The sequence below is a fragment of the Ailuropoda melanoleuca genome, chromosome 1, assembly GCF_002007445.2.
Source record: "Ailuropoda melanoleuca isolate Jingjing chromosome 1, ASM200744v2, whole genome shotgun sequence".
Lineage (NCBI taxonomy): Eukaryota > Metazoa > Chordata > Mammalia > Carnivora > Ursidae > Ailuropoda > Ailuropoda melanoleuca.
Window position 1 is genome coordinate 157,106,005 of NC_048218.1, and position 24,981 is coordinate 157,130,985.

General features: G+C 36.2%; 1 protein-coding gene across 35 annotated transcripts in view; it reads left to right on the forward strand.

Annotated features, from left to right (window-relative positions):
- Positions 1 to 24,981, forward strand: part of HDAC9 (histone deacetylase 9) — a 974,909-nt gene that overhangs the window by 372,721 nt on the left and 577,207 nt on the right. For 29 of the 35 annotated variants that reach the window (XR_004627984.1, XR_004627978.1, XM_034668867.1 and 26 more), the window contains one exon: positions 5,955 to 6,017. Coding sequence is in view for 27 of the 35 variants with exons in the window: in XM_034668867.1 (XP_034524758.1) it covers positions 5,955 to 6,017 (63 nt within the window). In the remaining 8 variants the exon portion in view is untranslated. The other 6 variants (XM_034668923.1, XM_034668903.1, XM_034668926.1 and 3 more) reach the window with 6 other exon arrangements.

Below are 24,981 nucleotides of genomic sequence, written 5' to 3' on the forward strand. Positions count from 1 at the left end.
ATAAATATCTTATACATACATAGTTTAGTAAACATAGAATAGGTTAGTCAAGGTTGGTTTGTATTTCAAAGTCAATGCTGTTAAAAAGAAAATGATGGTTAAATACCAGAGTGAAACAAAACCTGCCATTTAAAGCAAAAGCAAGATTTCTGGTTGATGCTTACTGATATTTCCATTCAGGCATATTGGTACATACACTAATATGAAATAGTTTTTCTATGTGGGATAGTTTTAGAGTACCATGACACAAAGTATAAAAAATACTATATTGTAAGTTTCTCAAGTGACTTTGCAGGGAGAGAAGGTTGAGTCTGAAGCTTTATTTCTTTCAGACCTTTGAGTCAGAATGGTATAATCAATGAAATCTACCAATTAAAAATAGAACATGTGGACATGAGCCAATGCAATTGATAACCAGACTTCTCTAGAAACTCTGCCATCACTGCAGTTACTAGATCCAGTCCTACAAAGTGTAGTACCTGCGAATGCATTTTTATATTAATTTCTTTGTGCTAATCTCTTTAAAATACTACAAAAAAGATATTGAATACTTTGTTTGCTCAAATTGTACTAGACGATGATGATTACCTTAAGGGATCCATGTGAGATCATTTCTGCTACAGTTTGATGTCTGACCTTCTTCACTGGTTATTCTGTCCACAAGGCAAGAAAAATAAATGCAGAAAATGAAAGTGTAATTACATTTCACTTCATTTCAACAAAAGATAATTTTTTCAGACATGCACCTAGCTTTTTTAAATTGTGATTTATTATTGATTTGAAGTTAATTATTGAGACTTTAATAAGATACTATGGTAAAATGAATGACAGTGAAATAGTACATGTAGAATATTATATCATAGTACTTTCTCCTCCTGGATGGGCTGCTCTGAGCTCTGCAGAGAGGGGCTGACGTGCAACTGGCAAGTATTTAGAAAAACAGAACCTAGCACAGCATAGTTTAGTGAAGAAGAGCTGTGCACATATCCCTGTCATCCTAAGTGTATAATGCTGGTCTCATCTGCCAGAGAAGAGATCCTTTTCAGGATGATCCCCCTTTTTAAACCTTGAAAATTCATGGTCTTCATCAGTCTCTTAGCTAGTTTAATGATTTTCATTTGGAACAATCGTTCTCTAATAATACTGGCTAGTTTAAAATCGGGCCCACGAAAGATACTACATCCATTTATTCTTTTAGCCATCTAATCATTGCTTTGGGAAGGTTGATCTTATCTACTGATTCTCACACTTTGTTGTCTGTCAGAATCAGTTGGAGGGCTTATAAAATACAGATTCCTCCCAAAGTGTGTGATTTAGTAGTTCTGGGTTAGGGCCCAATAAGCTGCATTTTTAACAAGTTCCCAGGTGACCCTTATGCTTTGTAATCCCAAGGAAATAGCATAAATCACGGACCAGCACATCCCACTTGAAGGGAAAAGTTAGAGAAGAAATTTTTATCAATCAAGGCCAACGATTGTTTTTGTTCATGTTGCTTTGTTTTCATATAAAACAGTCTCCCTGGAATTTCATTGCTGATGTGTTTTCCCAAACCCTTTACCTGCTCTTGGGTCCAGGCAAGATTTCCTTATTGGAAGACCATTTGGTAACCAATTTGGTTGTTTCACTGGAGAGGAATCACTCACTTGTAAATTGAATATCCACTGTCTAATAAGAATTGGCGATGTTCCGCCAAGAGATAGCAAATTCAGAGAAATAAGCTATTTGAATTAGAAATAAAAATTAGTACACTGTACTCTGTATTTCCTGTTCCTTGGGAGTCTATGGGAACCAAGTCTGCTGCCTGCAGGCAAGTATATATTAACTTTATTGCTGTGACAATAGTTTGAGAAATATGAGGATGGGAGAAGAAGCAACGTGAATGAGTCAGGGAACGATTGAGGAATTCCAGGTATTGTTGAGGAATTTGTAGCTTTCCTATAAAGCACAATGAATATTTCAGGCAAACAGGTTTTAAATCTTAGTGCATCTAGATTCCAGAATCATAGGATTTGATACTGCATGAAAAGTTTGTGTCTGATCACAGATGAGCAGAGGGTATCTTACTGTTTTAGAATAAATCAGGTTATAATACCTTCTTTGCTTCTTTCCAGTGGATCTGTAGTCATCACCTAACACTAATTTGAGAAAATGTCATTGTGAGCTCAGGGTCTGAGGATATTTCAGGGAATATTTTGATGCCATATCGAGTTTTTTATACACCTTTTTGTCTTGCCTATATACCTGCATAAAAAGAATTGGGATTATCATAATTGCTTTTGAATATCTTGAGTCAATTTGGTATCCCTTATATATTTATCACTAGTTTTGCATATTGTGTTTAAAACCACTGGGAAACAATTAGACAGTGGTTTCATTTTTCAACAGTAGATAATATTAAAAATTATTGAATGAGTGTAAAATGAATGTAAAATGATTTTTAGATCAATTTCCAACATTTTATTAAATTAATGTTTATTATATTGAGTTTTTTTTGAATGGCTATTTATTCTAGCCTGGCATTTAAGTTAGCTTGTTATAATTTTTATGTTATGGAACTTAAAATCTTTCTTTCCAAGTCAGTAAAACTGGTTTTATAAATGCCCAAAAAGAAACCTAGTGACATTTCTTTACTGACATTGTTGAGATGATGTGAGGAATTATACAACAGTCTTAATATTTAACTTGTTGGTTAATGCGACTATGGTAGTCAATATACTTGGTGGTGATTTTAATGTTGCTAATTTTTCCTCTGAGAAACAAGTGATACCTATTTTATGATACGTGTCCGATGTCTTTTCACGCGAAACTAACTTTTCATTGTGAGGAGGTGAAAGACAAGACTGCTAATAGGGGGAAAAAAACACTGAAAAAATGCAGGGATGAAATGTAAAGGAATCTCAAGTGGAACGACTTGGTCAACATGACGAAGACACATTACACTACTTTATGTGGAACGCCTTTTCCTGGAACCTCTGAGAAATAAGATAATTACTAACTCTTTTGGAGTTTTATTTTATTTTTTATGATGATGAAAGCTGGGAGTCTGTTTTTGTCAATTGCGGTTTGAGGGTATAATTTAAATTTAAAATGACAAACGATGTATATTATGTCATTAGTGGGATTTTGTTATTCCTCTTACATGTTTCTCACTAGTTTTGCATATTCTGTTCAAAACCTCTCTGAAACATTGGGTGGTTCCATTTTTCATCACTAAATCAATTTAAAATTTTTTCTGAACAACTCTGATAATTATTTGCATCATTTTAGTGAGGGGCAGGATGCAGACTTGAGAATGTGATGGGAAGCCTGCTGCATTAGAGACCACCTGCCCAAGACTAAGCAGATCTCCTTAGTCATAATTTCATTAACGAGTGCTTTTATAGCCTTAGTAACCTTTAGCACACCTTTTTTACTTTCTTTGTGTCTAAAATAGGGAGCTCGTTTGTCCTAAGTGAGTGGATTTCAACTATTTTCTTCTTACTATAAGAAGCTGTTCAAAAGAACTCTTGCATGTTCCGGTATAAACAAATAAAAGGGAGGTTGTCCTGGTTCAAGGCAAGAGCCTCTTCTGGAGAGCACTGTGAGTCGACTCACAGGTCCCATGGCATCCTGAGGGACAGAGAGTTTGAACACCATTGTAGCAAATTCTAAATTTCCCCCCAGGTCTAAAATGCGAAGCTTGGGTCCATTGTCCCTGAGGTAAATTGCCAGCTCCACAATATTTCCATCCCTTGAATTTTATATATTGATTTCTTAACTGAGTGAAAGTTTAGTTGTAATATCAAATGGAATAAAATACTTTTTTTTGGACTGACAGGAACATGAGATTTTCTTGTTTTGACTTAAGTTACATGCACATTGGAATAACTTCTTTGTTAAAAACCTTATAACTTATCAGTCCTAATATAATTTTGCAAGAGGTAGAAGTTTATCTATGAAAGAAGGAAAATTCAGTGCCACTTTCTTCAGCAGTGGGTTATCTGCCTAATGACAACACTCTTCCTCCCTTCTACCCCAACTCTGTCTCCTTGCTCTCTTACCCCTGCCCCACACTCTGTGGTTGACCAAGATCCTTCCTTCATCCGATTGTTCTGGGAACCTTGAAACACTCTGCTTTTCCCCTCTCCTTCTCTGTTGCTACTAATGCGTTAAGAATTACATTTTCCCTGCTGATCAAGTTTAGAAAAGCGAGAAGAGTTCTCACTGCAAGTGGATTATCACTTTTGGGTGTACCCTTGGGAGTGGCTAGATGCTACAACCCGGTTTGTGACGCAGAGTTTATTTCTCATAGAGAAATGACGTTGTAAGTGTACACCAGAGACTACAGAATGTTTAGTAGTGTATCGTACAGTTCGTTTACTGTACAGGTGAATTCCACAATGTGTGTTGGTCTGGGAGCCTATCAACTATTGTAAATGCTGTTTCTACAGAAAAGTGGGGTCTGTGTTTCAGGTAGAGACGAATGCCGAATATTCCTAGTTGGGGACTGACCATATTTATAGGTTGATCTGCAGGTGCATCTATTCAGTGGTTCTGCCTCTCTCCAGTCGACAGCCTCAACACTTTCTTTTCCTTTCTCTTTTCCACATTGAATTTAGCCTGAGAGGCTGAAATAGAGGGAACATTTTCAGATCTGAGCTATGTTTCCTTTTTAATTTGATAGAATAGAAACTGGATGCAATAAAATTGAGAGGTGGTACTAAGATCACATTAGGATTTGTGAAATGGACAATTGCCTTACATAAATAGCAAGTAAAAAATCAGGCGAGTTCTTCATAAACATTTTATTCTGGGGTGTGCTTATTTTCTGAAACTACCTCTACTAAATCTCCTGTCAGTCTTGAAACTAGAAGGCAGAAAAGCTTCTAGTGCTACAGCCAACTGCAGTGTAGCCAGAGAAACAGGCAACAAAAATAGAACACCAGGATTGCTGTGCGTGGGTGAGGCAGAAACCACATTATGAGCAAAAGCTTCCAGTATTATTTTAGAACCAATACAGAGCTCTGCACTTCTCTCCTCTCTCTTCCAAAAACACATACTATAAAAATAAAATGAAATTAAATGTATGTGCATTTGCCCTCTTAGAATTATGATTCTTAATTTTTTTTTTTTTTTTTTTTGCCTGCCTTTCTTTGGAGGCGAATCGCCAGTGTGGAAATACAGTGTGTAAAGCAAGCTTGGAGGGAGGAAAGAGTTAATTGCTTTTAAGGCCCTGCAATAGAGAATTACGGTTTGAAAGATAGAGGCTGGACAGCTGGGTTTGCTGGGGTATTTTTAAATGCATTAATGCAGGCTCCAATCACTCGGCCATGCTTGACCTATTTTTGGCTCAGGCCGACCATTGTTCTATTTCTGTGCCTGTGGGCCATGCCGTTGTTGATTCATATGCAAATGGATTATCACTAGCTTTAGCCAACTTGAGCTGAGAGAGACCAGAGAGGGGGAAGAGACACACACAAACAGATAGAAGGGCACCGGCTGAAGCCACTTGCAGGACTGAGGGTGCTTGCAACGAAACTCTAGCAGCCTGAAGAACTATAAGCCAGGTTTAATTGGTTTCTTTTTCTCGTGGGTAGAGTTAATATTTTTCTACTTATTCTGACAAAGCAATAACCCCGAAGCACATTCCTGTTTCCCACCTGCTTTTAGTTTCCGGGATAACCTAAACTCCAGAGAGCCATAGCATCCACTTGGTCCTTTCTGCTCTGTACACAGGTTGGTAACACAGGAAAAGTGTCCAGATCTTTTAAAAAAGTGTATGTCCACCTTAACAGAAAGGAAATCATTGTTGAAGTTGGTCGGCTGCTGCCTCCCCTCAGGGAGGAGGGAGGACCAGGGAGGGTAGCTCCTGGGGCCGGTGCACTGAGCAGCGATGAATCTTTCATGTAGCTGAAGTAAGAGTGATTGGAATATGCTGCAGACAATTTACGAGAGTGACTCGTGTTTTTCTTCAGATGGGGTGGCTGGACGAGAGCAGCTCTTGGCTCAGCAGAGAATGCACAGTATGATCAGCTCAGGTAAGATCCTCTTCCATAACTGAGACATTTTATGTGTGAAAGGAAGCTGACTTGGGAAATGCAGCTAAGAAAAAGCACCTCTCAAGGATCTGCTGCTTTTTGGTGTTGATGTTGCTATTTTCTTGGTGCATCTGTGGGGTTTAACTTAGATCCCTTCCATTACCCTTTCTGTGCATATTCAGTGTTTAGGGACGACAGCTTCTGAATGAAATCTTAAAGCTTCCGATGAAGGATGGGACTGAGATAAGTAAAATGTAGTTGGGGGTGCTTTGCCTTACTATGCAACTAGAAGAAGGAGATCTGTACTGATTGCAAGCTATTCTAATGGGACTTTAAAAATCAGGTAAGTTCATACTCGAGCTTCAGTGTAAATTGCAGCCTGCGCTAGCCGGATGATTTTATATTTACAGTGTGCGTCCAGAAGCACATCTATTTATAGATGTACCTTCTGAAATGTGTTTGCTAGGAGTTGCAAAGGTAGTTTTAATGTGGCTTTTTCTCATCAGCCCAAAATGAAACTATTTAGGATGGAATAAAATTATTATTAGCAGATGGTTATTTTAATTTTCTTGAAAAACATTTGGAGAGCCTAGCATTGTCAGACAGGTGGACAGCATAGCACACACATAAAGGTGTTACACGCAGGTGCAACCCTTGAAAGAATAACAGTAACAGATTCTGGTTTTCCAGTGTTATGTACTTGCGCCTTCAAGGCGATGTGCTGAGGAGATCAAGCTTGTCAGCGTTATCAATTTCTGTTTGTGAAAAGAGCAGGCTTTCCGGGCAATATCACTTAGTTGTAATTGTTCCTCTTCGTCTTTAATCCTACAGCCAGTTCCTAAAGCTTGGGGGCTTTTTATTTCCGTCCTCTTCGGAATGCTTTTGTCTAAATTGGCTTAAAGTTCTCCCTCACATCTTCTGAGTCCCTCTGTGGGCTTAATCGTAATTCTAGATCACCACATAGATCTCCATGCAAAGAATGCAACATAAAGCAGCGTTTGCTTGGTAGAGCTCGATGTGAAAGAAATATTCCACAGGTTGGCAGGATCTCTGTTGCTGTGCTGAGCACCTTCCCATTTACGGATCTGTGTTTGAAGCAAGTTTTCTTTAAACCTCGGTTAGCTGCGATGATTTTGAGATACTTCTCTTGACCCGATTTTTTCTTGGACTCAGAGTAAGAGATCAATTTTGTGTAATTTGATATGTTTCCACTTACTGACTGGAATTATATTAATTAGGAGTGCCCGCTTACCTGAAGCAAACATACAAGAGTTTTAGTATGGTTTATTATTGTCTATTATCTTTGTGGCTGTAAAGTTGACAAGAGCTTGGGGAGGGGTCAGCTGGTGTGTCTCAAATGGAACTGGTCACTTAATTTAGCCTTTTATTTTTTAAATATGGACTGACTTTTAAAAAGTGACTATTTTAGGGATCTTTTCAGTACTACATCCTTTCAGTCCTCGCCTCTGTATAACAAGTTTAATGTTTCTTTCACATGGCAGAAGCAAAGCTGTGCCTTTCAAGCAGGAACTGGCTGCTGACACTGAACCTCTTGCCACAGGCTACAGGGGTTCGCAATCCTCACCGTTTCTAATGTCTTGATAATCACATGTAACTTTACTCCATTCTTCAGTTGAGATTGCCCCTTTCCTGACATTAAAGCAATAATATGTTTGAGCAGGGAAGTGCTTGAGACTGTCCATGTTATTGTCAGTTCTACAGGAAGGGAAGCATCCTGTAAGCACCAACTATTAAATGAAAAGTGATGTAGATTGACATCAACTCCCAAACCTGTCTGGTATAAATACATAAGGAAACTCCAGGTTCTGTTTATTTTTTAAATTTGAAACATGAAATCATGTGCATCCATGCTACCATGTTGTGTAACATTTGCTTTTGTTTAATATGATATGGCCTTAAATTTAATTCCCCCAGTCTTTAATCATGTACTTCCCCTGAGGCATTGGCTCTCAAACTGGGAGTCATGAAGACCATTTCACAAAATACTGAAGCCTCGGTCACACCCCCAGAGTTTCTGATTTAACTGGTATGGGAACGAACCTGGATGTTGGAATTTTTTAAATCTTATGTGCGAATCTAAGCTGCAGTAAACTTTGAGTATCACAGATGTACCAGTAGGAGGAAGTGATGGTGATCCTGGTGACCCATTTCAGTAGGGTTTTCTTTTAAGTTAATTGCTAAATTTGGGGTGTATTTATCTTAATTTATCAACAAATTTCATTCCACTCCCTTTTGGACCAGTGGCATGGATGTGATTAATACACATAGGAATGGATGGAGTCTTTGGATCTGGAAGAGGTGTCTGGAGTGCAGAGTGGTAGCGAGAACGCTGTTTGCTCTGGGAGTCAAGAGCTCTGTGTTCTAGCAAGAGCCAGTTGTATAACTGGTTACTCATCTGTAAGCTGAACAATGATGATGTCCTACTGTTTACCTCTTGGCATTCTTATGAGGTTCAAATGTAACAACATGTTATTAAAGTGCAGACTCACTATTATTATAACTATTTTTAGTGAATGTACCTGGGCTTCTGGCTCTTCAATACCATGCTCTATCTTGCCGAACAAGCTAGATAGATGAATTTGATTGTGTGTCACATGGAACAATGATGTTTTGTTTTGATAGTAAGGTTTCTTTGGTTATCTTATACTTCAGCTACTTTTATTGGTTTTCCTGGTCTGGTAAGAACTAGTCCTTTCCTTGTGCAAATTGTGACTGTAAATCAGAGTAGCTTGTATCTGTGTGTGCACACGCGCATGCACGTGTGTGCATGTGTGTTCTGTAAAATGTCTCATTACATAATAATCAAAGGCAAAGAATTTGCAGAATATGTAATTGAACAGTGAAACCCCAACAGCAGATTTCTTGGGATTAATTGTTTTAAAAAGCTTTGTTTTATTGTTAGCTATTGCTTTGAAGTTCCCACTTGCTATTTTAGTTAAACTGGATACTGTGCATTAATAAAGATGATTTTCTTCAGAGTTCTTTATAGACTGTTGAATTGCAAGTATTTTACATAGTTACATTTTTTTGCTAATATTGACTCAGCTAAGGCAAGACATTTTAGGTAGAACTAGCATCTACAGCACAGTCTGCTAATGTGTTTTTAGTTAAAAAGCTCTATAATATTGAATCTTGGAATTCATTATGAGTGACACATTTTGCTAGGTCAATCTCTACTTTTGTGGCTTGTGTGGGCCAATATAAGTGATAACTGTGGCAGAAACTGAAGCATGTACAAATATTGACTTAGGTCACTTAGCAGTAGCTGGCAGAATTTGGGGTGTTCTCCTGTTGCCAGGCATGTTGCTTAACATGTTGGACAGCAGAGCTGTCCAGACAATATTGGAATGATTACTATAAAAGAATTTCCTAGAGTTTGTACAGCATTAATGTAAAATACATTTAAAATAAGGAAAACTCATATTTTTACTATGTATTCTTATTTTAGGGTATAAAAGAAAAACATTTAAATCTAAATCCTGAATTTCTTTTATGGAAAACATATCTTCACCCTTTCAAAATCTTTTTTTTTTTTTCCTTTGGTGTGCATTGTCAAGGGGAAAGGAACATTTTAGATTCAGTAGCCATTTATGTCTACTTGGAAAGCAGAATCTAATTATGAAAATGTAGGTCTGTGAAATGCTCCTGTCATGTCAAGAATCACTTCTGGTATTTCCCGTAATTACTGTTTTGCTGTTCTCTAACTCAAGTTATCTTCACTTACAAGGCTGTTATCAATTTAAATATCTGATAGATAGTGATCAGAAAGCTAGTTATAAATAGGTCCATTGAAGAATGGGACAAGAATGAGTATTGTATATTTCTGTGGACGACACCAGTGGAATATGTGTTACGTCCATTAAGCAAGAAAATTCAGTAAAACCCCTCAGAAGACTAAAATAAACCCAAATTCTGAATTTAAAAATGAGGATTTTGATTTTGAAGATGAGAAATTTGAAAATGTACTACATAATTTCTCACCATTGGTAGATAGTAAAGTGATTCCAGAATGGTATAAGCTGGCAAACACTCACCCTACACACACACATGTGTACACACACATGGGTGCAGTATTCATGATATGACCTAACATATCATGTGACCTAACATATCTTGAAAACTAATAGTCAAGGGAAAAATTGAACTGGGGGCTTTTGATACCAACAGAGAGAACCTGACAGGGCCTACACCCTAGGCCTCCTAAGAATTTCACTGACAAGATGACAACTTCCTGAATATCCTCACTAACATTCTCAAATCTGAAGAGAAGCACACTGAGTAGATAACCTCAGCTTTTGTGGTGGTGGTGGTGGTGGTTGTTATTGTTATTTCTTGGGAGTGAGAAATAGTAGAAATGATTCTGGAAAAGAAACTAGCGAAATGGAGGAAGGTGAACAAACACTGCCTCTCTGGAGAAATGAAGGCATCAGAGCAATATTCTAAATTGGGAACACGATCCATAGTTCTTTTCAACGAAATACCCTTCCCCAATTCATCTTAGATGTTCCACCAAGAAGAAAACATCAATTTACTGAATCCATGGAATTGTCTAATAATTGTTCCCCACAAATAGAGCTCCTTAATAAGAACATAAATTCCATAAAACAAGAGCTCAAAGATGAGATGATAAAACAATAGCATGAGATGAAAAAGGATATTTTCGATCTAAGGAAACAAAATTGAAAATGAAAAAACCATGGTAATTATAGAACAAAAATACTCATTAGAAATAGCAGGAAGCAGAACAGACACCAGTGAAACTCTTTACCAACAAAGGGGAAAGGTTTAAGACAATCACAGGGAATGAAAAAGGAAAATGGATTCAAGCAATTGGAAAGAAGTCAATTAATAAGAAAGACAAAGGCAGCATAACAAAGAGATTATTTATATCCCTGAAGTTGGTATTCTAAAGCAATGAAACAGAAGATAATTTTGGGAAAAGATGAAAAATTACTTCATTGAAAAAGAAAAAAATAAATTTGTAGATTGAAAGGGCTCTCCCCTTTAAGGACAGTTTGCTGCAAATGCTCATCACAGAGTCATATCCTAACTGGACTTTTTATTGATTTTTGAATAATAATTTTTCAAGGGTTCAGCAGGTAAAGCAAAGATCTGTGGTGGGGGGAAGGTGGGAGGAAGGGAATGTATGGGATTCAAGAAGGCTTATCAGGAATCTCCAACATTTAGTGACAGAAGATAATGAAGAAAAATCTTTGAAGTTCAAAAAGAAGTGTAATCCAATGGTCCGTCCAGGCAAGAGTTATTAAAATATAGAAAAAATGGGTAGGCAGGTCAATAATTCCCAAACATGAACTAGACTGCTTGACAGTGAAGCCCACACAATGAAGACGTGAATGTAAAAGCAAAAAATGAAATTGAGAAGTAGAAAAAGCATAGGAATATTAATGGGGTAAAGAGTGAATCTGTTTAAACAAATATGAGACGGTGGTTATAGGACAGAAAGCAAATTGTATCAATTAGGGCGATGTTCATAAACATAACCAATATGAGGCATTAGAGAGAGGTGAGATGGAGAGATGTGTGAAAGTGCTGGTATTTTCTTTCTGAGCAGGGACAGACTCCCTGCAGCTTAAAATAGAAACACAGAGGTTTAAAAAAAAAAAAAAGACTCAAAACACTGATTTTTTAAATTTCTTTATTTAACCCTAGAAAGATCTTTTTGGAAATGGTACCTCATTTAGGAAGGAAGCATTTAGGATGTTTATGGCCCCTTTGGTTGCAGTTTTTAATTCTGTTAAAATCATTTAAATGTAATGTTTTTTAAAGAAAAATAACATCAATGGTGTGATCTCACTTTTATGAAGGTATATTTTGTTTATCTAGCCATCTCCCAGAAGAATTAATACATAGATGGAAAGAAATCAGGGAAAGTTTTGCGTGTGTGGTGGTGGTCCTGTTGCTGGGGGTGGGGGGGCTTTTGTTTTCATCATTATGCTTTTTTGCCTTGTATGAATTTTTACAATATACCCATATTTTCTACTGATTCTTACACACCCACACACAAAGGTATTGTGCCCAAATCCTAATGGTGTTTAATTGTAAGTAGTAGGTAAATTAGGTTGTCTTCTGCTGCAAGTAACAGAAAATCCTACTCAAAGTGACAAACAAGGAAATTTATCACTTAGTAAAATAGCAGTGTATTTGGCAGCACCAGGCAGTCAATAATGGCAACAAACCACTCCCCTGTGTTGGCCGTAGAGTTGGTGTCATCATAGGTCTGTTTCCTCCAGAAGGCACGAGTTGATGTGTCTATTTATGCATGACAAAGTCCGGAGACATAGAAGAGATACTTTGCTTCCTTGGATATTTTCTTTAGGAAGTTTTACCCAAAATTTCTCCAGCGAATTGTCCTTCATAATTTATTGGCCGGAATAGCAGCATCTACCCACGCATTAGCCAGGCACAGAGAAGAATGGGACTACATAATAGCTCCTTAGGGTCATACTGAGCCTAGGGAGGTGGATGCTGTAGCAAACCTTTTAGTTTTTATTAGGAAGAAGGAAGGCAGAGAAGAATGCATTTTAGCTAGGCACCAGCAGTATTTGCTACAGTGTATATGTTGGTGATTGGAATTTTCTTTTTTCTTTTCTTTTATTTTTTAAGATTTTACTTATTTATTTATTTGAGAGGAAGGGGAAAGAGAGAAAGAGCAAGCAAGCCCGAGCTGGGGGAAACGGGTAAGGGGCAGAGGGAGAGGGAGAAGCAGACTCCCTGCCGAGCAGGAGCAGGAGCAGGGAGCCCAACACAGGGCTCCATCCCAGGACCCCAGAATCGTGACCCAAGCCTAAGGCAGACACTTAACCAACTGAGCCACCCAGGCGCCCTTCTTTGTAACTTTCTTTAGTTTGTATGTCTTAAGATATAAATAATTAAATGAAGGAAGTAGACTATGTAATTTCTTTCAGTTGAATCGTGGGTGTTACTTCATTTTCATGAAGATACACATCATTTTAACAGTGATAATTTTTTTTTTACAAAATTGAATAGAAAGCCTTTCTTAGTACTATCTGTTGTTAGAAGGAACCCTAAAAAGAGTAGTTATGGAAGAACACTTGGTCTCTGTAGGGTTGTAAATCAATTTTTAGAAAAGAGGAAAACCAACATGGTAGACTAGTGTATTACAAGCATTTACTATAAATTTGAGTAAAATATTCCTTTAATGTTGGCTTTGAAGGATGCAGAAAATATTAAAGGAAATTTATCTAATGTATAAACTTTTCAGTACACTGAAGGAGGATTATTTTTAAAATATTCAAAATGCAATTTCTTTGCCAGTATGTTGTTATAATTATTACATTTTCAGAGTAATGAACAATTTTAACAATCTGGAATAGTAACTGCATTTTAACAATTTTTTTCTGAATTGGAATACTTTGAAAACAATTTAATTGGAATAAAAGTCCATGAAAATGACTTTAAAAATAAGCTTTCTGTAGAGAAATTCAAAGATATTTTGGCATGTGCTTCAAATCAGAGTGGCAGTGCTGTGGTCTGTCCCATTCTTGAACGAAAGATGACGTGCCAGTGGTTGGCTTGGATGCATTGTGTCCTTACTATGGACACTTTTTCCTTTTCTCATTTTGGGAGATTGACAATTAGGAGATGAAGGAATGAGAAAATACCTTATATTTACTAGTCCCATTCTACCCCCACTAAGTCACTTGCACAAAACAAATTTAATTTAAATGAATTTTTGCAATACTAACTGACCTACACTTTAGGTGTTATCAGAGAACATTATATTTAGGGTTTCTCTACGATGCTATGGTTCATGAATACAAAACTAAGTAATGCTTAGGTTCTAGAAGAGTATCAGTTCCATTCATTATTTTAATATTAAATTTTCCATAGTGAAATAAGTGATAGGCCTTTTATATATAGTGCTTTTAAAATACCCAATCATTAAATCCAATGACAACTACATTTAAGGAAGAAGGAAATTTACCAAACCACAAAGTGTAACTAGTCATTTACTTATGATTAAACTCTTTGCATGTTGATAAGGTTGGAAATACCCCAGAACTTCATTTTTTTTTTTTTTACTTCTTCCCCTCATGGCCTACCACTTATATTGAAACATTCAATTTATAATTTATATTCAGTCTTGACACAGTTATAGCCCTATGGATGTCTTTTTCAATTATTTGAGGTAAGTTTTGGTGGGTATCGAGGGCATGACATATATCCAAAATGTGTTAAAATAGGTTTAAATCTTAAAATTTGAAATTAAAAACAAAACAAAGCAAAAAAACCAAGAAAATTTCACTGAATTTCCATTAAATTACATTGTGGCCTGGGAGTTCTTACATTAGTAAAAATATGTTTACCCAGAAAGTTTTCAGGGAACTACATGTAGGGTGAACTAGAAAAGATTTTGGTGAATTGAACATGATTTAAATTTTAGTCTTGACGGTGCTTTTTTAAAAGTTTTTATTTAAATTCTAGTTAGTTAACATACAGTGTAGTATTAGTTTCAGGTGTGCAGTTTAGTGATTCAGTACTTAAATACCACACCCAGTGATCATTGAGACAAGTGCACTCCTTAATCTCCATGGCCTATTTAACCTATCCCTGCCCACCTCCTCTCTGGTAACAATTCTCTATAGTTAAGAGTCTGTATTTTGGTTTGCCCCCCCGCCCCCCCCCGCCTTTGAGGATTTTTTTTTTTTAAGATTTATTTATTTATGTATTAGAGAGAGACAGCCAGCGAGAGAGGGAACACAAGCAGGGGGAGTGGGGGTGGAAGAGGCAGGCTCCTAGTGGAGAAGCCTGATGTGTGGGGCTCGATCCCGGAACGCTGGGATCAGGCCCTGAGCCGAAGGCAGACGCTTAATGATGGCGCCACCCAGGCGCCCCTGAGGATGCTTTTTTAATCTGCTTACAAATAAAATTCAGTTGTGTATTTTCAATATATGATTTTACTTCAGGAACCACTCATTTTAGATTAAAAAAATATCACAATCAGTTATCATTTTCATGGTATTTCTGCCACATTCCACTCTGATCTAATTGTTCGTGGAAGTTTAGGAGGTCAGTGGTTGAAGCCCTGTGTTTTCATCATTTTTTATCACTGTCATTCTTCATATTGACATAATAACTAATGTTTCAGAAGCTTTTTCTGTACCAGGCATTGTTTTATCATTTAATCCTTCCTGCAGTTTGAAGAGGTCTGTAGTAGTTACAGCACTATTCATATTTTGCAGATATGGGAACAGGTTCAGAGGAACTTACTGATGGCGATCATGGCCAGGAACTCGCAGGGTCGGGTTTGAACTTGGTTTGTTTTCCATGTCTCTGTTCCTGTTTACCATGTCTCTGCCTCTTTTTCTCAAAGAGAAAAAAATATTTTGCATTGGATAGAGTGTTTCATATCTGGTATCGTCTATATTTATAGATAAATGGCTAGGCATACTTCTTAGTCCTGGGAGATTTAAGGCACAAATAGGCAACTATGTTGAAAGGCTTGGTGGAGGAGCCTTACTTCACATTTCCAGGGCTTAATAATGAAATTGGAGCAAGTTAACACTATCTACTGAGAGAGTCTAGGCAACCTCCAGAGTTCCATGAGATTTGATGATAACGCAGCGCAATGAGCACACACTCTGGACAGAATCAATGTCCCCAGTGCATTTGGCATGTTTGCCACTGCTCACAGTACATCTTATAAGTCATAAAGGTAAGGTTTGCACCACTTCAGAATAGAACATTATTACTAATGTAATTTAGCAGAAGAATGTTTTTGGGTTTTTTCCCCCAAATATTAGCCCCATGGGGTTCAGTGTGTTTTTTAACCAAAATATTAGAATTATACCCACTTCCTTACCTAAAAATGGGGGGGAGGGGAGTCAGTAAAGTCTGTGTCTCCACTCAAAACCTGATCTCAACGTGTTATGTCACATTCTTAAGCCAAAAGAATAACCTAGCTAACAAAATTTTACTCTGTTTTGAATATATATTGGTCCAATATGGGTCCAATTTGGACATTTTAGGTGATAACTGGATGGCGATATTTTTATGTACCAACATTATATTCCATTTTACTTTATCCTGAGTTACATTTATGCATTAAATTCACCGGTTAGGAACTAATGTAACTCTTCAAGAGCCAACTCCTTGGTTTCCATCAGCTAAGTTGTATAATCTTACTGGCTATGAGGATCTTGAGCCATCTTTATGGAATACGTTGTGGAGCCATTATTGATTGTCATGTTAATGACCAACATAATTTATTGCCTTCCAGGGGACAGAAGCTTTCAAAAGATCATTAGGTGCATTAAAATCTGCAGATGGCCACACGTCTGTGGCTCTCTTTAGCAGGCTGACTCCTTTGGGTCAGTTATTCTTAGCCTGGGTATTTCTATCTTATGGCATCGCAGGTCTAAGATTAGCTTGTTAGGCGTTATCATGCCATCTGAGTTACCTCCTAATATAACTCTACACTGGAATGATTATTTATAGAAAGAGCATTCTGTCATTTTTGGGTTATTTCTAGTAGTTTAAATAAAGAAGAATAACATTCAAGTGAAACCACAGATTCCTTCCTGCTGCCAAAACAACATGATAACTGTCTGCTTAAGGGGCAATAATGTTTAAATGTGTGTTTAGGGTGATTGCAGAATTCTTTTTATCTCTGCCACCTTGACAGAAAAGGGAAGACTTGGGGTATTGATGTAGAATGCTTGTGGAAAGGCAAAGAAGCAGCCTTGATGCTTTCTGTCACAGAGCACCGAAGACTCTGGTTGATGATGACAACAAGAGACGCACAGGGTTTATTTTTAGAAACAGACATTGCTAAGCTCTCTGTTTGGTGTTAATATGGCTCATAAATAGGGCTCCTCGTTGTTGACCCTTCCAGGGAAAATGGCATTTTACACACACACACAGACACACACACACACACACTTTTTTTTTCACTTTGTAAGAATGACTGTATTATTAAGAACATAATTAGAACTTTTTTAAAGCTAAGAAATCTAAATTCTCTAAAATTCCTCCAAAAGATATACAGTACTTTTTATTTTTTATTTTTTTTAAAGATTTTATTTATTTATTTGACAGAGATAGAGACAGCCAGCGAGAGAGGGAACACAAGCAGGGGGAGTGGGAGAGGAAGAAGCAGGCTCATAGCGGAGGAGCCTGATGTGGGGCTCGATCCCATAACGCCGGGATCACGCCCTGAGCCGAAGGCAGACGCTTAACCGCTATGCCACCCAGGCGCCCCTATACAGTACTTTTTAAAATTCCATGAAGACTGGGTCTAAAGGATGGTTTATGAAAAACAATAAAATGTTATAAATACAATGAATATACATGTTGGCTATACAGTGTGGAAAAATAAGCAAATGTACATCATAAATGACTCTTAATAATATATTACAATACCTGTAAAATAATGTCATCTATGCTTCTGGCTTTATTGCAACGATTTATGAAATATAATTATAAAAGATATTATGGCTATGACTCATTAAGTTGCTGATTTAAGTAGATGAAACAAAAAAATCTCAGGATATAAAAAAAGGAGGTGGAAGCCTCTGCTAACTCTTCTGGTATAACTAACTCTTGGTGAATCCGACAAATTTCATGTAAAAGAAAATGTAGTTTCACATTCGAGAAGTGATCTCTTAGCTTACTTAAACTGTAAGTTTAACTCAGATCTTGGTAATTGATATATTGCTTTACAAGTAGAATTGTGATTTTACTCTTTTAAATTTTCATTTTATATTTCTTGATTATTCACTCTTTGTTACTAGATGATGAAATGTTAATGCGGTATGTTAATACATTTCATGTTACACATTAATTGACATGCTTTAGTATGGAAAACTTAGAACTCTGTAGGAATATGCATAATTTTATTATTGAGTTATTTACTGAAAAACATACTGTCTTTTTAAAAGACAAATCTTCTTGTGCTTGCATGCAACATAAGAAATCCACAGACCATTAGGAACTTGCAAAACGACAGACAAAAACAGGAAACACACAGCAATTTAAGTGTATTCTCAAAGAAGTCCAGATGTAAATAAATTCAGAGGACTGGAAGTAGAAGCAATTGCAGGAACTCACTGCATCCCGACCACTCTTAATTAGCAGGTTGAAGGTTTGGGGAGATGATGTAATTGCTTGAAGTTTTAGAAGCTGAGTTGAAATAGTCATTCATCTGTTCATTTCTTCGCTCAAAAATATTTGAGAGCCAACCATGTACCAGGTATTGTTTTAGACACAGAGGATACAACTATGAAACAAGATCAGGAGATGTATGTTTGACTGACTGTTCAATTGAATGATGGATGGATAAGGCTACTTTAGACAGTAATAGGTACTGAGGAAAAAAAATAAGAGACAAATGAAATAGAAAATGACTGATGGTAGCAAAGGCAGTGCAAATAATAAAGCCTTTTGAGGAGGCTAAGATACAAAGAACATCTTCCCAGTAGAAAAGGGTTTCCCGTCAACATTCCATTTGATCTAGAACAAATAGAAAGAAAGCAGTTAGAATAGAGCAGAAAGTGTCCCAGAGCTATTTTAGCCTCCACTTACCTCTGCCCAGTGTAAGAGAGAGGGAAGCTTTTATCAGTGAGTAGGTGAGAAAGCGAGGGGAAGGCTGTTAGCTATAGATTTTCTCTGTTTTCCAAAGTGAGATTTTGGAATCCGGTGACCTCTCCCTAGGATTGAGGCTTTTGGCTACAAATTAAGGACTTTTCGAACCACTTACCTTGGTTCTTCTCCAAAAGTTCATCTCTGCCCATCATTCCAGCTCTAACCTCAAATATGCTGAAACTTCTTACCCAAGCAGTATGAGCCATCCTAGAAGTTTAGTGAAGTGATGAATTCCTCTTCCCTGGGGGCCAAAAATAATGGGGACAGTATATCATCCACCAAAGTTAGAATAAAAGCCTGAAAAAATTTTCCCAAATTTACAGTCTTGCACACTTTGTGAAAGGGGTTATATAATCCAATATTCATTTCATGGATATTTATTGATCCCTTTCAATGCACCAAGTATTTAATTCAGGAAAATCATGGGATAAATAGCAAATTTGTTGTAGAGCTGTAGAACTGTAACACCTAAACGAAATGTTTAGAATACATTGTCTCATCATGTTGGGAAGTAGATAGATTTGTGATTAATTGTTACAAAAGTTGAGTAAGGAAGTATTTAGATCTATTTTTAAAAAGGGAGAAACGGCAATGTGCTAAAAGCTATTTCCCCCCATGTTCTGCTTTCTCATGGGTAGGGAACATTGATGGATACACATAGTAGGATGGACAAACATTTTTGAGGCTCTGACACATGATCTCACATGCTTGATGCCTCATGGGGTTTTCCCTCAACATTCCAATTGGTCTAAGTCAAAAGGAATGAAAGCACAGTTAGAATAGAGCAGGAAGTGTTCTGGAGCTATTTTAAACTCCACTGAGTTCTGCCTTCTGTAGAGGATGGGGAAGCCTTTATCAGTGAATAGGTGAGGGAACGGGGGAAGGAGATCATCTACCATTTTCTTTAACCTCAAGAATACTGGGACTGAGCCAAACTCCTGGACAATATGTTTTGTTGGCTTCACAGTGTAGTTTGAGGGAAATAGTTAATAACTACATTTTCCCCCAAGGATTGTCTCATTTAATCAATTCAATTCAATTATTGAGTACTTGACAACTGTATTTTTAGGCCAGATTTCTGGTTTATCTGTTATTGCCACGCACGTGTGTGTGTACACTAATAATCAGCTGTTTGCTTTTTCTGAAATACCCTTCTGCTGCTCTGTTCCAGTTAGTCTTTGCTGGGAGAAATCCTAACTCTTACAAAGCACGGTTCAAATGTCTCCTAATTCCCCCCATCCCCTGCAACACTTTCCCAGTTATGTATATTATCTTCTCCCCACATCTCCTCCCCCATAGTTCTTTATTACTACCTTAGAAATTCCCACTTTCTGTCTCACACTGTGGTTATTTATGTATGTGTGTCCCCATCCCCCCATTAGTTACATTATAAGCTCCAAGAGGAAAAGGATCATGTTTTACTTCTATTTTTATTCGCTACAGTGCCTAGCACATAATTGATCCCTGAGACTATTTTTAGATGAATGAATGAGTGATTAAAGAGTACAGTGGTATCACAGTCTGTTTTTATAGAATTTTTATTTTTAAAAAATTATTCCTTCTTTTATTTAGAAAATAAGTCCTCAGGTTTTTTAGTGTTTTGTTTTTTGTTTTTTTTTTTAAATTTCAACATTATAAACTTCTTGGCATGTCAGAGCCTTTGGCTTAAAATTAAAACCATTCATTATAGCGTATAAGTCAAGAATGACTTCCAGTGTTTTGACAATATGTATATGATCTTAAATATTTCAATTATTCTTAGGGAAGGAATTTGATAATATTCTTCCTCAACTTGATATTAAAATCAATAATTCCAATAGAAATTTCATGAAATATGTGTCTGCATTCAACATATTAAGTGTGCAATAGTTAATTTAAGACTGCCTGAATATAAATGCATTCTTTTTGGTCCAAGGAGAATAAATCTGGTTGTGAAAATGATTACAGGTGTACTTTTTTATTATTCAAACACTGCTTCACATTATCTCCTATTTTTCTTTTTTGTGAAGTTTTTATGTAGAGACAGTTTTCTTAGATAAGACAAAAATGGATAGATTTCTTTTGGCTAACAGTAGTATCAATTTGAAACAGTTTTGCCCCTCAGATTGCTATTTAGAGCTCATCTGCATTGATTCAGGTATTACTTAATTGGCTATATTCTTTGAGAAGGGAGCAATGGAAAAGATTTTTTGGTAAACAATTTAATAATCAAATGTGAATGCCAAGGGTATCAGTAATTTAAAAAAACTATCTAAAGTGAAATGTCAGGACAGGGAGTTCACATAGTGTGTGTTAAAGACAGAAGGAGTGAATCAGTGTCTGTACACAGTTATTCAAGGAGAAGAAGGAAATAAATATATTTATGTCCAAGTAGGAGAGGAGCAGTGAAGAGAATAAGTATAATATAAGTAGGAAAAGATGCAAGTTTTTTCTGGGAAGTCTTTGCTCTGGTTTAGCCTTAAAACTCAGCACAGGAAGAGTACATTAAGCCATTAAGGCTTAGAAAATTAATTGAGTTAGTTCATATAAATGAGGTCCAAGAGAGAGGTTGGATAATAAAACCAAATTTTGTAACATAGCTGTTGAACTCAGCTTAGTAGAGTACAGGAATGAATATATGCCAATGTTCTTTCCCTTGCTGTGCCAGTTGTGTGCTCTCATTATTGTGAGTCCAAGGTAGGTTTCTAACTGCTATAATAGTTGTATTGAGATGGCACAAATCAAGGTTGGTTGGCTTTGGATTTAGAAGATTGTCATTCTTATATTAAGCATTAAAAAAATTAGTTAAGCAAATTAATTAAGCATTAATAAAAATTAGTTCAATTTCCAAAGATTATGATTTTTGCAGCTATACATTCAGTTACTTGGAATCACTCATCTGTTTTCTTTTCTGAAAAGTAAACTTAAAAATGTTAGAAAAAAATATTTGGGTACTAAGTTAACCTACTTTTGTATACTGTAAGAAGGAGAACAATATAAACAATCTAAGGCAACTGGTAATTAAACATAATAAAAACAATGCTCTTAATCTGTAATCACTTCTTTCAGATTTTAATCAAGGGTTAACTCTGACTGTCCATTATCCCAATAATTAAATGGAACTTCTCCTGTATCATTGGCCTGGAAAGATCAGCGGTCTTTTTTTTTCTGCAGCAGATAATCCTAAACCTGAATATGAATATAACTGTAGAAAACCTTGTTTAAATTTATTCTAGAAAATCTTTTCCATTTTTTAGATGACTAGAAAACATATTAAATTGCTTTGTGGACGTGGGAGAGAGTATCTTTCTATTTGATTTTCTACTGCCTAGTCAACTTCCTTGGGCAATGAACCAATATAGTAGAGATTTTCTTTATGCTTTACCAATCATATATGTGAGAATCATTTTTCACATATATCTGGCATCATTGGATACTTTTGCCAAGCTGAAAGATGAAAAATAGAACAGCATTACTTTCTCTGATTACTGGTAGAGTTGAATGGTTTTCACATGTTATCAGCCATTTGGGTTTTCTTTTATAGAGAGATAATTCCAGGAGTGAGAGAATGGTTAAAAGAGAAAAGCCTATCAGTGAATGTTACCCTGTTAACAGATTAAATGAAAAAATAATGTGACCATCTCATTAGAGGAAAATATTCAATAAAATCCAATACCCTTCTAGGGTAGAAACTGCTTGTAAACTAAGAATAGAAGAAAGTGAGCATTATCAAACAAAACCCTATCTGAAACTTTGTCTTTACTGGTAAAATTAAAACGCATTTTCTTTAACATCAGGAAGTTTATCTTTGGAGAGGCTCGTCAAAGTTCCAAGACATGAACATAAAATAAGATGTATAAGAATTTGAAAGGAAAAGAAACTAATCCAAGTTCGGTTATTTAAACCATCCCCCAACCCTCCCCCCTTCTCCTCTAGTAACCATCGATTTGTTTTCTATAGTTAAGAGTCTGTTTCTTCGTTTGCCTCTCTCTCTCTCTTTTTTCCCTTTTCTCATTTGTTTTCTTTCTTATATTCTACATATGAGTGAAAGCATATGGTATTTATCTTTCTCTGACTGACTTATTTTGCTTAGCATAATATACTCTCTGGCTCCATCTATGTCATTGCAGGTGTCAAGATTTCATTCTTTTTATGGCTGAATAATATTCTATTGTATATATATACCACAACTTCTTTATCCATTCATTAGTTGATGGACACTTGGGCTGTTTCCATAGTTTTGCAATTACAGATAATGATGCTATAAACATTGGGATGCATGTATCCCTTTGAATTAGTATTTTTGTATTCTTTATGTAAATACATAGTAATGCAATTGCTAGATTGTAGGGTAGTTCTTTTTTTTATTATAATATTTTTTATTATATTATGTTAGTCACCATACAGTACATCCCTAGTTTTTGATGTAAAGTTCCATGATTCATTACTTGCGTATAACACCCAGTGCACCATGCAATCCGTGCCCTCCTTAATACCCATCACCTATTTTTAACTTTTTGCGGAAACTCCGTGCTGTTTTCCAGAGTGGCTGCACCAGTTTGCATTCCTACCAATAGTGCAGGAGAGTTCCTCTTTCTCCACATCCTTGCCAACACCTGTTATTTCTTGTGTTGTTGATTTTACCCATTATGACAGGTGTGAGGTGATATCTCATTATAATTTTGATTTGCATTTCCCTGATGATGAGTGATGTTGAGCATGTTTTCATGTGTCTGTTTGTTGGCCATCTGTATGTCTTATTTGGAGAAATAGGTGATGGGGATTAAGGAGCGCACTTGTGATGATAGCTGGGTATTATATGGAAGTTTTGAATCATTAAATTGTACATCTAAAACTAATATTACACTGTATGTGAACTAACTGGAATTTAAATAAAAATTTTTAAAGAATTAAAAAAAGTTGTTTGCTCAGTACAAGGTCAGCATAAAACAGAAAGAATTAAAAAGATTACACAAAATGTGATAAAAGATGATACCATTTACATAGCAATTGAAGCTTTTATGGAGAAATTGGTAAAATTATTGAAGAGCGAATAAGAAAACATGATTGAATTTGAGAGACACTGTGTTCATAAATTGGAGGACTGTGTCTTTAAAAGGTCATTTATTCCCAATTCAATTTATAAATTTCTTTGTCATTAAAGTAGCCAACTTTCTTTAAGAAATAGATAATTCATGCATAATACAAAAATCAAGTGTACCAAATGGTATTATAGATGGTAAATATGTATAGCAAATGCATACTAGTAAATAGTAAATCTCCCTTCCTCACCAACTCTACCAGCCTTTCAGCTCTCTGCCTCATTGGTAGCCCAATATCAAATTCTTATGTGCTTTACAGATGCACTGTGTGTTGGTATAAGTTCATTTAAAATGCTATCAGAGAATATTGCATACTGACTAAAATTCAAATGTAAGAATAAATGCATAAGTGGCAATTTTGTAAAACAACAAATGAGGAGAAGAAGAATAGATATGAAGTCATACAAAGCTGTATTAACAATGATTGGTTGGTTGGGCAAGGGACAAAGACAAATAGATAAAAGGACCAAAATACAGAGTTATTATTAATAACTTTTCATATGACAGAATTGCATCACACACTATGGTCAGAGAACTGTTATTAATTAAATGGTTTGGGAACAATTAATGTATTCAGTTTGTAAACTCATTGTCAAATGATATACTGAAATATTTATTTTTATAATACCATTGTTATTCAGTTAGACAGGTTACAATTTAAATTTCTACAAAGCCAATGTATAATGTATACAGAGTCATGCATTTTTACCGAGGGATGAGAAGCAATTTTTTTAAGGTTTGGGAAGAATTTTAGTTAAGTAAAACTAAACTACTGAGAGAAGTACTCAGTGCTTGTATAGCTCACCAATTTTCAAAAGACAATTTGAGATTGATTAAATAAAAGATTGAGATTTTAGAGTAGTGTTGAGGGAAATAGGGCTGACAGTTTAGTCAAGGAAAAAAGGTAGGTGCTCCATCCTAAAGCCTCACAAAATACTAGTGGGTGCCTGAGAACACCAATGAGTAAATAACTTTTAAGCTGAGGCCTGAGTGACTTGAAGAGCCCAGTCATGCAAAGAAAAGGCATTCCAGGTAGAAAGAACCAGTGCAAAGGCCCGTAAGTCCTAAATGTATTTGGCTCTTTTTCAGAATAAAGGCTAGTGTGGCCTTTGGCACCATTTTCAACAAAACAGAAGAAGGTGAATAGTTTGGCAAGGAACGTTTGAATGTTGCATACAATCTGCCTTTTCCCAGCAAACTGGAAATGACATAGTTTTCATACTGTTAACATAGGACTA